The sequence below is a fragment of the Callorhinus ursinus genome, unplaced genomic scaffold (assembly GCF_003265705.2).
Source record: "Callorhinus ursinus isolate GAN/ISIS: 27379988/994484 unplaced genomic scaffold, GSC_fseal_2.0 scaffold38, whole genome shotgun sequence".
Lineage (NCBI taxonomy): Eukaryota > Metazoa > Chordata > Mammalia > Carnivora > Otariidae > Callorhinus > Callorhinus ursinus.
Window position 1 is genome coordinate 13,055,380 of NW_027397100.1, and position 12,764 is coordinate 13,068,143.

The 12,764-nt window shown below is 53.0% G+C and overlaps 1 protein-coding gene across 7 annotated transcripts in view; it reads left to right on the forward strand.

Annotated features, from left to right (window-relative positions):
• The window catches only part of NOL4L (nucleolar protein 4 like), a 127,655-nt gene that overhangs the window by 55,626 nt on the left and 59,265 nt on the right, over nt 1–12,764 (forward strand). For all 7 annotated transcript variants that reach the window (XR_012374726.1, XR_003209309.2, XR_012374727.1 and 4 more), the window contains exons 3-4: nt 164–275; nt 8,614–8,723. Coding sequence is in view for 4 of the 7 variants with exons in the window: in XM_025876458.2 (XP_025732243.1) it covers nt 164–275; nt 8,614–8,723 (222 nt within the window). In the remaining 3 variants the exon portion in view is untranslated. The remainder of the gene's footprint in view (nt 1–163; nt 276–8,613; nt 8,724–12,764) is intronic.

Here is a 12,764-nt window from a genome sequence, read left to right on the forward strand (position 1 = left end):
ATTTCCATGGCTAAGAATTGAGGACACCTGCTCCTTGCTCCTCGAATCCCTTCCCTTTCTGCAAGGACCAAGCACCTGCCACCAAAGCACAGACCTTGGTGACCTGGTGACCAGGCGGCCTCCCCCTGGGCCCATATAATGAGCAAACCTCCTCTGTCCCCAGATTGCAGAGACCTATGCCTTCCTTCCACGAGAGGCCGTGACCCGGTTCCTGATGAGCTGCACAGAGTGTCAGAAGAGGATGCACTTTAACTCCAATGGCCTGGAGCCCAAAGGTAGGGGAGGAGGCGGGTGTGCTGGTGGCTTGGGGGAGGCTGTGCAGGGAAAGGCCCTCCCACCAGCAAGGCCTGCCCTTTGCTGGCACAGACAGAAAAGTGCATGGCCAGCGGTTGTCACAATTCCCAGAGGCCAGTGTGGGTCCATGCCCAGAGAACCTCATTTTTGTCGTTTTTTTAACCGGAAAAAAAAAGCCAGGGTTCCTTGAAAAGCCCATGGTACATTCCTACCTTCCTTCAAGATCCTCTTCTCCCACTGACGTTCCTGATGGAAACTGTCACCTCGCCCTCTTCCCTAAGCTCCTTAATTCTTGCCGCCCAGGCCTCACCCTGAGCAGTGCCCTCGTGGGTCTGGTCTCACGGCCCTGTCTGTGAGCTCTCTGGAGACAGGAGCACGATGCCTCTTGCCACATGCGCCTTTTTACCCTAGAGCTCCCCATCTACCAGTAGTAGGTCCTCCCCAAGTGTTCGTTCCCTCCCCGCAAACATCCAGGAAATCTGTGGGGATTACTTAGAATTTAAATGCCCGGAGCACTTGTGACCAGCCGAGGTGGGTCCCTGGGACTGATGTCCATGCTTTCCAGCTCTGCCCTGCCCACTGAGATGCAGCAGGGACCCCCACTTCTGTCCCCTCACTACCTCAACCTGAACATCCCCAGAGGCCTCCAGTAGGTCTGGGGCCCACCTCTTCGCAGGCGGCTTTGGCACATCAAGGTGGGCCAGTGCATGTGGCCGGTGCGATTGTAGCTCTACCCTGAGAGATGGTGCCCAGGTGGGCAGTCTGTCAGGGCTTCTAGGCTGCTGCTGGGCATCAGGCCTGGAAGGGTTGCTAAAGTCAGTGGGTGTTTTGCCTGAGCATGGGAACAGACTCAGAATGAAGGGCAAGCCATGTGCTCGGGTGGTACTCCAGGGGCATCCACCATTTCTGGGGAAGGAAAAACCAACAACAAAGCTCAAGTAGATGACAACAAAGAAATTAGAGCATAGGTGTCAAGTGGGTTTTTTTTTCCTCCTCATTTTGGTGGTCTCTGATGCCTGTGAGTGACTGACACCAGCTGACTCACCAAATCCCGAAGCCTTCCTGTCCATGGGGTCATTAGGCCATGGCTGCATCTTCGTTGGGTACATTGGGTGGCTTCTAAAGCCTGTGGGACAGGAACAAGTGTGGCTCATACCTCATAAATGCCAGGTTCCTGGTTTAAGAGCAGAGCCCCCAAGGCCACGCCGGCTGGGTTCAAATCCCAGCTCTGCCACATAGCAGCTGTGTCCTGAACACATGATTTCGTCTCTCTGAGCCTCAGTTCCCTCATTTGTGGGTGCAGTTAATCGTGGTACCCACCTCTGTGGGGGGGCCCACGAGAGGTTTGAGAGCTCATCCCCATGCCAGCACGGGGCTAGCATGCAGGAGGGCTGGGGCTGTTGCAGTGATGCCTCGGAGGAGGCCCCTGGCCCGCCTGGGCTGGCGCTGGCTGAGCGGCTGCAGCCCTGGGCCAAGACAGCATTTGGTACCTGCAAACTGGCCAGGAGGGCTTTCCCTGCTGCCCCCCCCCCCCCCCGCCCTGTTAGGGTCTGGGTCCCAGGGGCGTGTGCCCTGCTGGTGGTTGCCTGTCCCTTCCTGTTCGGGCCTAACCGTTTCCATAGCAACTGGCGGAGCCAGACACTGAAGCGCTGGCCTAGAGGAACAGAGGCTAGGCCAAGAGCGGCCGGGTTCCCGGGCTGCTCTGGGGTGTCTGCAGGCTCCCTGCGTTCTGCTCCTGCGCTCTCTGCCAGTGTGGAGGATGGTTCTCACCTCCCCCACTCCTCAGTGAAGGCAGCAGGGTCCCGGGGGCTGCAGCCCCACTGCTTCTCATCTGTGGGCTTTGGCATGGCCAGGAGGGCGATGCTGAGCTCAGCAGCAGCCTGTGCCTTCTCCGGGCTGCCACCACCATGCCCGCAAGCCCGGGGAGGAGGAGGGAAGAGGGGAGGAGGGAGGTGGAGAAGGAGAAGTGGCGGGGGGGGGGGGGGGGGAGGGAGAATGTGAGCAGTCACGCCAGGCGGGAGCCTCCGAGAACATCAACCAGCTCTGTGGGCACTGTGCTGGAGCCTGCCTTTCCCGGGGTTTGCTCCAGGCAGGACAGAGAGCAGGTGGCGTAAACCTGCATGGGACACGTCCTTGCTGGCAGCAGGAGGAGTGCTGCTTCTCAGTCCGCAGGAGAGCAGCTTCCCACGCAAGGGAAGGAGGAGACACTGAGGGAGTGGGAGACAGTGTGGCCCCTAGCAAAGTATGGGGGGGGTCCAGCCTTCCTGGGTGTGGTGCCTCGACGCTGCTAAGTGCCCCGTGGCAGGCTGGGAATCTCTCTGCTCACAATAGCTTCCAAGATCCTATAAGGGATCTGTCCCAGCTTGCCACTGAGGAAATGAGGCGCAGACGAGTGTCACAGTGAAATCAGTTGTCCAAGCTCCACCGGAAGGCAGGAGAACTTATTTTATCATCAGCAAAATGGGAGGAATGCCTGCCTCTTGCAGCTGAATTAAGGGAGCCCACTCTGGAGGGCATCCGATGCAGCAGGCACGTGGGAAACATCAGCCTATTTCTCCCTACCCTCTGTCTACGGTGTCCAGACACAAGAATGCCAATGTTCAGGGGGCTCCGCAGGGAGACACCTGATCAGTCACCCCACCTAGGTGAGCACCCTGGGTATACAACCTGGATGCTGGGCAAAAGGGAAGGGCTTGGTTTCTGGAAGCTGTTAGTGGAGAGCCTCGGAGTCTAAAAGGCTCCCCTGTCTGCTTAATGGCCAGAGGCATTAGCTGCCTGGACCACCCTGGCCAGCTGGCAGGGTGTCTCTTCTCATGCCCCAGCTAAGAGTCTGCAGATCTGATCTCCTCCCGCCATGCTGGCCTCTTGGGATATGGCCATACTTGCTTGCTCTTTCCTAGGCACCCCTGCCATGCCAGCCCCCACCCCTTCCCTCTCCTGCCCCAGGCCCCAGACTCGGGCCTATGTTCCTGTCCCAGGAAGGTGGGGCAGGAGGGGGGCAAGGAACAGGATGGAGACTTCTCGAGGGGCTGTTGGGAAAATGCCTGGCTTCCTGGCCTCGTGTTAAAAAGAAAGAAAGGAAGCAAAGCAGCCTCCCCTGCTCAGCAGTTTGTCCCTGGCGGAGCATGGGGGCCTGGACAGTCCCTTGCCCTCCCCCAGCGCCAGGAGCACAAACAAAGGAGGCTGCCGAGGATCAGGAAGTCCAAGGATGGGAAATTCCAGGGCCTCCCAGCTCCACGCTCCTTTTCCACCACCCCTGAGTGAGTCCAGGCGTAGAGGGGACAGAGAGTGAGAATCGGGTGTGCCCTCAGACCAGCCCCAGCTCCTGGGGAAAGGGGCCTCTGCAGGCACACTCCGGTTTCCTTTGAGGTGACAAAATATTGTTTGCATGGCCGCAAACTAGGAGTTAGCAGTGGGCAACCCAATTACCTCCTGCAGGGGCCCTTCCTCGGAGACAGAATCGTCCACTCAGGTGGTGGTTCCTTCGCACCAGGCCCAGACTCCTCTGTCTGGTGCCAACCCCCTCTGTGCCTGGCCCCTCCAGATCCTGCCTTCCGGTGGCCCGCCCAGGTGACCCCGTTCCAGCTGCTTCCTTTGCCCCTGCAGTCTTTCCTGTGCTGGCCTGGTTGCTGGCCTGGCCCAGTTTTCGTACTCACTTGCTGTACGACATGGGGAGGGTACCTCATCTGTAAAATGGGGGTACAATTACTAGTACCCACCTCCTGGAGCAGGAGGGTCTGCGTGGAACTCCTAAGGAGTGCTGAGTAGCTGTCAGCTAAGTGATTGAACACTGTTCAGACCCTCTCTCCACAAAGCCATCTTGAGCTACTCCAGAGCCCTCCAAGCTCTTCCTCCCCTGGGCGCTAATGGACTGGCCATCAGTCCCACCCTGCTGAGTGCAGGGCTTGTGCCCACAGGGATCCCCCACCTTACCCAGACCGAATGCACGCACAGCAGAGCTCCTTAAATACTTGCTGGTCTGCTGATTCATATCCTTGGGAAAGAGGCTTTCCATCACCCTCTGAGCCAGCCCCAGGCCTCGGGTCTCTGTTTCCAAATCTGAACACCACTACAGGCTGGCTGGTCTCGTAGCTCCTCTGGGCCCTCCTGATGCCCACATCCTTCAACATCCAGCCCCGCCTGGGTGACTGGCCATTGGCACAGGAAGCCCCGGGTGTCCCTGGACTAAGTTCTTCCATTCTGTAGGTGAAAGCTTGGGAGAACTGCCCCCATGTGCTCCACCTGGAGGAGCAAGACCCACTACCTCCTCTGAAAATTGCCTTGATTGATGCATGCCATTGGAGCCCAGCTGTGGAGGTCAGCACTTGGCTTGGCTAGGGTCGAGACTCAACATCACTGATTATTTCCAAGGCCCCTAAAACCAAGGCTAGCCCTTGGGCAGGTTTCAGTTTTCTTTGTCAAAGAGTGTTGAGACGTTTCTTTGAGAGATCCCTCTGCCTCTCTCACCCAGCAGCCTGCTGGATCATGGCGGCCCTGTGACCCTTGCGAACACCTACCTCACCAGTGGTATCAGGTTATTTTTAACGGCTCAGGCATGGCTGCTCTGTGTGTTGACCACAGCGGGGGCTGGCCTGTCTCAGCAGAGCCCAGGGAAGCCGCTGCTAACCCCTTCATGAGTCCACCTGAGCTTATGCCCAGCCTGGCATGCGTCTCACCTGTGAGCGCATGACTCCACAGAGCTCCCAATGGCCCCTGCTCCTCACCTCTTTCCTACCAAGCCGATCCTCTTGATGTGAGCCACTTATCACCTCCAGAACCGTGGGGCTCCTGACTGCCCCAAACCCTGCCTGCCTTTCTCCTCACCGCGGTCCCACCGCCAGCTCCCTGGCACCTTCCTCACCTGGAATGCCCCCTGCCTGCCATGGTCCTGCCTCCCCACCAGAACTCTCACTTCTGGAGGCACAGGCGCGAGCATTTCACTGCCCTTGGATCGCTGATGGATTTGTGTGTGTGTGCCCAGGGTGGCCAGGCTCCTCTTCTTGAGCCCTCCCAGCTCGCCTCTGGGCGCTGGAGGTGGTTTCTGAGCTGTGGCCATGCTGGGGGGGGGGGAGGGGAACAGGCCAAGGAAGACCCCTCCTCCCTCCTCCTGAGAGTGCCATCCTAGCCATTGCTTTTTTTTTTCCCCCTAAACCAGGCTGTACCTGGTGTTATTAAAGATAACCTTCTCATAAGCGGTCGTGGCAGGCCAGGGGTGTCCATCAGTAAAAAGAACACAGTGGCCGACCTCCATGGATGGCCAAACACAGAGAGTCACCATGACACTCGATGAGGTCTTCCTTTGCAACTCTGACCAGCCATCCTTAGGGCAAGGGCAGCCTTGCCCACAGCTTTTCACCAGACAGCCATGTCTCTGAGGAAATGAAACGGAAATGGCAGAATTCTCTGTCTGAAGACCCAGGATCTGAAAACAGGAACCATGGCTCTTTGGAGTGACACACCACCTCAGTGCGGTTGCTCAAATGTCTGCCTCACATAGTGCTTCCAGCCCTGTCGATCTGGGGGGAGGCAGGTCCTAACATGCCCCTGGGTTTCAGGAGGTCAAGTCTGGGCTGAGGGTGAGGTGGCGAGAAGAGAACCCGAGGACAATGAAACCGATTTTAGTTCCCTCACAGCGCCAGGCGTCTGTTAGAAGGCACCAGCTTGCAGCCGGACCAGAACCCTCTGCCACAGAACAAAGAGGAAATCTCTATTAAAAAAAAAAAAAAAAAAAAGTTCAGCCCATTTTAAGCCAGTTTCTGAGATATCAGTGACATTTAGTTCTTCCTTGAAGAACACAAAAACTCTGTGACAACACAGCTTCAAAAAGCAAAACATAGTTCTGTATTTTCATAAAACTTGATTAAAAAATGTTATTCAACCTGTATGGTCCCCAGAAGTAAAGCACCTCAAAAGGACACCCCTAGTCCCCCAGACTCAGTCTACATGGACTCCATTTTCTGTAGGACTGTTTTATCCATATCAACCAGGGGACTCCCTTGTCCCCTTTGGGTAGCTTCACCCCCTTGTTTGCAGGGGCTTTTTTCCTTTATTGTAAATTATTTATAACATAAAACTTGTCATTTTAGTAATTTTTAAGTGTACATTCGGTGACATTATTTATATTCACACCGTTGGGCAACCATCACCACTGTGTGTTTCCCAAAACGTTTTCACCACCCCAAGCAGAAACCATGTACCCATGAGGCAATAACTTCCCATTCCCAAGCCGCAGTCCCTCATAACCTCTATTCGACTTTCTGGCTCAGTGAGTCTGCCTATCCTAGATACTCCATCCAAGTGCAAGCATACAGTGTTTGCCCTTTTGCGTCTGGCTTCTTTCACTCAGCATAGTGTTTTCAAGGTTGCAGGGGCCTTCCTGGCCTGGCCTCTGGCTCCCCCACTGGGGCCCCGGCACCCACTTGCTTTTCAGCCCATCTCTCCAGCACGGCGGTGACGGTGGATGGCAGGCTTCATCCAGCCCAGAAGTCACTCCTGCTTCTCCTTCTCGCACTGCTCAAATCCCAGCCCTTGAAGAGAACTAGGTACTGGCGGGAGCTTTGGGCCAAAAGCCTGGAGTCTTGGAGGCAGGAAAAGGAGGCCAGAGAACTGGGTAACCACGACTCTTCCCCAGGCAGAGGGTGAAGCAGGGTCAAGTGACTAACGGACCGAATGAGACCCCATTTAGGGTGACAGGCCCCAGCAGGTGGCTCCAGGGTTTTGAGATTGGTCATCTGAGGTGTCTGAAGACATCTGAAGAGGAAGCTAGACTGGGGAGAAGGGTGACAGGCTCCCTTTTAATCATGCTCCCCATCTTCCTTGATTTATTCCTGTGCCATTTAAGTCTGTCCCTTGGGGCACCCACAGCGGCAGCTAAGATGCAGAACACAATGGGTGGGTAGTGTTCACTGCAGCAGCCCCTGCAGAAGGCAGCTTAGCCAGAAGTTTTCACTGTCTTGGAACAGTCCTACCCTTTGACCCATGAATTCCATTTTTTGGACTCATCCAAAAAGGACACAATCAGGGGCGCCTGGGTGGGCTCAGTCAGTTAAACGTCCAACTCTTGGTTTTGGCTCAGGTCATGATCTTGGGGTCATGAGGTGGAGTCCCATATCAGGCTCTGCATTCAGTGCAGAATCTGTGTGAGATTCTGTCTCCCTCTCCCTCTGCCCTTCCCACCGCTTGCACGAATGCCCGCGCTATACATAAATAAACAGATAAACAAACAAATAAATAAATAAATAAAATCTTTACAAAAGACACAATCAGAAATACATACCAATATTCATGCACAAAGATGTTCCCTCTAGTACTGTTTTTAATAACCCCCAATAGGAAACAACCTAAGTAGCCAATCATGAGTGAATGACTTAAATAAATTATTGTAAAATAGTACACAGCTATAGAAATGCTATCTGCAAAGAAAAGCAAGATTTTTGATGGTGGGGGAAATGACTATGACGATGTTAAAAAAAATTTTTTTAAGCGGACTACATAATTTTCTGTATGCATTTTAATATCAAGTACATAAGGAAGAGAAATCATAGAAAAGAAAAAACAAACAGAAGCATATGCCAAGCTGCTTAGTGCTGTTATTGTTTTTTTTTTTTTTCTTTACATCTTTCCACACATTGCAAATGCTCTACAAAAAAGAACATGTGTTACTTTGATCTTCAGGACAAGAAAGCAATAAATGGGAGGACCAGGTCTCCTCTCCATGTGATTAAGGAGGGACCAGAATTTGGGAGGCAGGTACTGGAGGCCTGGGCCAGACCTGTGAGCCATGTGGTACCTGCCCATGCTTTTGGGGGGACACTGTGGGGGTGGGAGATGGGGTCAGGTGGTGGCGGCATGTGTGCACCAGGAAGCTGGCTCAGACCGGGGCCGGAAGCATAAATGTCTTTGAGGGCCTGGCAAGTATCATACTCACGTGAAAATGTGCATAGGAAATGGCGGGGACTATGACAAAACGGCGAGCTCCTGTCCCATCTGCAAGAAGGGGCTTCGGCAAAGCTGCAGTGGTTGTTGGCCACATGTTAAGGTGGGCCCTGGAATGACCAGAACTTCCGTTTCTCAGAGCCGCCAAATAGTCCTGATTTTTCACCTGTGAACTCTTCCTAAACACTGGCCCCCAACTGCAACCTCTTCTCAGCACCTTTGGTCCACATCCACAGGCCAGCTGTGGCCCGCCAGCTCGCAGGTCCGGCCTGTGCCTTCCTCCTCCTCAGGCTCTGTGTTCTCTGCGTGGGTGACAGGGTGTGGTGTTTGCCAGGGGAACCTGGGCACAGACTCAGAGTGGCTTCCTTTTGTTCTTTCTGCCAGAAAACGAACCTCCCTCTCCCCTGGTCTCCGGGATTATCGATTACAACATGCCCCTTACCTCCACGTACCTGAAGCAGATGAAGTTGCGAGTGATGAACTCCCAGGAACAGGTAAGCCGTCCATCTCCCCTCTCCCTGCCTGGAAGCGTCCTAACCGGCCTGGATGTGGTTGGTTCTTTCCAAGATGTGGGGCCACAGCATGTGTAAACACACTGGAAATCAAAGAGGCCCTTATCTGGTCATCTGGGCCTTGCTGTCCAGGCCGAGGGGAAGGAAAGAATGTGTTCCTAGTTAGGGGGTCTGCTGGGCAGACCGCCCTGCCTGGTCTTCAGTGAAACCCAGGAAGTTCATGCTTCGTAGAACTTTCCCCAAGGGCATGAGCAAGGGAGGGGTTGTGCATGAGCTGTAGACCTTGGCTCTTCAGTTGTTCTCTCTGCTTTGCTCTTTGTCTGCAATGTCGCTCACCTCCTTTCCCCAGGGAGGTGAGAGAGGGGCCCTGGGTGCTCGCCTGTGGCCTCTGTCACTCTGGGGGCCCAGAGAGGCCAGAAGGTTGGGCCTCAGAGGGTGGCCCGCGTGAGATAAGGCCCTGGGGCCCCCTCTGGCTGTCCAAGACTCCCCAGCTGTAGATTGCCAAGTGCTTTCAGGCACCATGGAAACAGGCTATGAAAAGAAAACCACTCTTGCCTACCTCCCTACACAGTCTACCTTCTAGCCCTTTGCAAAGCAAGTAGCATGACTGTCCTTCAAGGAAGGACTAGGTGAATGCCACCCCCTCCCTCCACCACCGCCTAAAACCAGGGTCATAATTTCTCACCTCCGGCTTCAAATTTTCTCATCTGTTGTGACATATGAACCTACCATATCTTTGAGGCCTACCTAGGGGAATAGGTCTCCCCTCTCCCCAACTAAAAGTCTGACTTCCAGCTCTGGGGGCATGCTGTCCCACATACTGCTGGTCTCCTTGACAACCCGAGCATGCGTACACAGAGTGGGTGCTGGTACCACAGCCAGCTCCGAGGTGATGTAACAGGACGTGTTCAGGTAGCATCTGGGGCTGTGGCACCCAGTTCGAGGATTTGAGCTGGCTGGCTTGACCATGCCACGTTCTGCCCTCCCCTAAGGGAGGAGGGATGGTGTGTCCTCCAATCTCCATGCCCTAGCCCCTAAATGTTGAAGGAAGTAAGCTTTGTTCTGGGTGATAGAGTTGTTTGTGTCTCTGTGTCTCCTACGTCTTCTCACCTGAGGTGGTCTATTCTGTGATGGTTACACCCCTAAGAAATGTCACGTGATCCAAAATAATGTTAGTGGGGAAAATGGTGTGGGGGTTTCTAACTCACAACAGTAAAATTGTTTCTGTGCAGGAATGTCAGTAATAAAGGTGGGGTTTTGTTACTAGTTATAAACTCTAAACACCACTGTGCATGTTCAGCAGGAGATCTCGGACTCCCATTCAAGAGTAATTTCTTTTCCTGTAACGATCTGCACTGTCATGAGCACCTGGCTTCTCACACGTTCTTATCACCGTTCTCATCTGTCACCGTGAAGTGCAGAGCCACCTGAACAGCTGGTAGCACAGCCTCACGGCTCTTTCCTTCCTACGAAGTGGTGCTAGATCCAGATCACCACCGGAACCAGTAGTGGTCAGTGTAGCCCATGTTGTGATCCCTCATTACTGGATCCTGTTGTAGTTTGTCCTGTTATACAAATTCTTACTGTCTGTGGGGAATTAAATCTATTGGTTAGGTACATTGGCAAGGACTCAATCATTCAACCAATATTTATGGAGCCCTACTCCATGAGCCAGGCTCTAGGGAGGAGCAAGTCTTAGGAACTACTGTTATTAGTTCTTATGATTTGGGGGAAACAGACACTAATGAAAAAAAATCACACACCAGTGCCCAGCTCAGAGCAGGTCGCAATAAACAGTGGGGGGAAAGATGAGTCAGTCATCACAGTGCACCTGTGACGAGGGCTGTGCGTGAGGACACATGGTGCTGTGAGTACTCTTAGATGGGCATGACAGGTGAATCAAAGCAGGGCTTTGCTTCAGAAAGGGATGCATGAGCTGAGATGGAGGTCTGAAGGGAAGAGCTCCAGGCCAAGGAAACAGCTTGTGCAAAGGCCCTGTGGCTCGAGGGAGGACAGCACCCATGAGAATCTGAGAGGCTGATATGGCTGGTGCAGAGAGTGTGAGGTATTCTGTTGCTGAAGAAAAAGGGAGAAGACACACATGCTGGGCAAAGAAGCACTCGATGGGTATCTGTGAATGAACCGAAGTTCATGAAACAAGATGGTTGAATTACCCTGCTGAGGTTTGGGCTACTCACAAAGGAAAGGCAGATTGTGGGAAGGTGTTTTTCCCCCGGGTACTCTGAGAGTCCAGCTGGGGCTGATGTTGAGAGTAGGTGTCTCAGAGTCGACTGTATCTTCCTCGCCTTCATTCGTAGTTTCCCAGGTGGGGGTCTTCGGACAGTATCCAATGTTCTCCCTTGTGCTGCAGGAGATCAAAGGTGTAGACCTTCCTTGCACACACCGGGCAGGGGAAACAACATCACACCTAGCACATGTGGTCTTTCATCTGCCAGGCTCCAGCACTTGCCACATAGCCCTGAGCTGTCTAGGCCTCAGTCTCTCAGGCAGTCCCTGTTCTATAGCTGGGCACATGGCAAAACAAGCAATCCCAGTGCTCACCAGATTATTTCTCTGCAGGAGCAAGGAAGGGCCAAGGACCCAGAGGTCTCTGATTCTTCATCTTTGAGTTGGAATGAAAAATACATATATTTGAATTGGTAGCTTCTCTGCTGCAGAGAGGTCAGAGTTGGGCTCCCCTTGGGGTCAGTCAATGGGCTGCTATACAAATGCAGCTGGGGGCCCGGCTCTGCCACTGTCAAGTCCCATGTGCTGACAAGGCTCTGAAAGTGGCTTCGTTCCCTGAAGCATCCCTCTGACCCCGCAATGCTGACAGAGGGCACCTACCGTGTTTGCAAATCACTCGTGCAGGCCGTATGGAAAATCAACCCAGTTCTAAAGGAACAGGAGCTGGGATACATGATATTTTATTAATGCCAAACAAAGCTCTACATCTAAAAACTCTGGGTGAGAAAAATCCCGATAATTCGCTTTTTCCAGGCTGAGATATCTAGGAGACAAGTAGTAAGGCAAATAGAACATTTTCCCCTCACTTTGCTTGGAGCAGGCAATGAACAAGGTGGTGGAGTTTACGTGTGAACTGGACAGAACCAAGTTACTTGTTGTCCAGTTGCATCAGATTAATATGCGGGGAAATGGGCCCTTCTCCACAGAGGATATTAGGTAACATAAAAATCTAATAATATTCACACAAAGAAAAAAGATTCTTCTTGAGGGCTGATTCAATGCAGCAAATATTTATGGTGTCCTCCATATGCAAGACATTGGGGGTTCAGACTCCAGCCTCCCAGGATCTCCTCCCTAAGACACAGAGCCCAGGAGCTAATATCTCAGTGGCCACACTGAGCTGAAAATAGGGGAGTGTAGTGCCCTATAAACTCTTTTATTTCCCCTTACTTGGGAAAATTCTTATAAAGACATAAAACGGAAATCACATTTAGTTCTACCGAGGAACGTACGAGGAATACATTTTCTTGGGGGCAGGATAGGAAGACTTCATGAGACGTGGACTGCCTTGGAAAATGCTCTGTAGCGTTCTCGGATAAAATGAGGTCCCAGGGAGGGGGGCCGCACTCACAGGGTAAGAGGCGGGCCTCGGTGTCCTCTACAGTGGCCCAGCTGGCAAATCCCCTTTTAGGGCTGTGGGCCCTAAAGATACACCAAAGAGTAGCACTAGGGTCTCTTCTCCACGCAGCCACTGGATTTCTTTTCTGCGTAACTTGGTTTTCTCTTCTTTTAATTACATAGGTAACACCTGGCCACAATAGCCAAAAGCAAAAGCATGGTGATAAAAATCGCCACCATCCCACCACTCAGGTCACTGTGAATATTTTGGGGTCCAGCCTTCCAGACTATTGAATAGAAAGAGGATTAGCCTCTACAAACAACCTGCTTTGCTTTTCCAGTGCTCATTTTCCATTTTATCAGAGCCTCTTTATCCTCTGGGCCTAGATGTTTCTACCTACCAGATAAGCTGGTTTTATAATTTTCTTGTCATTCACT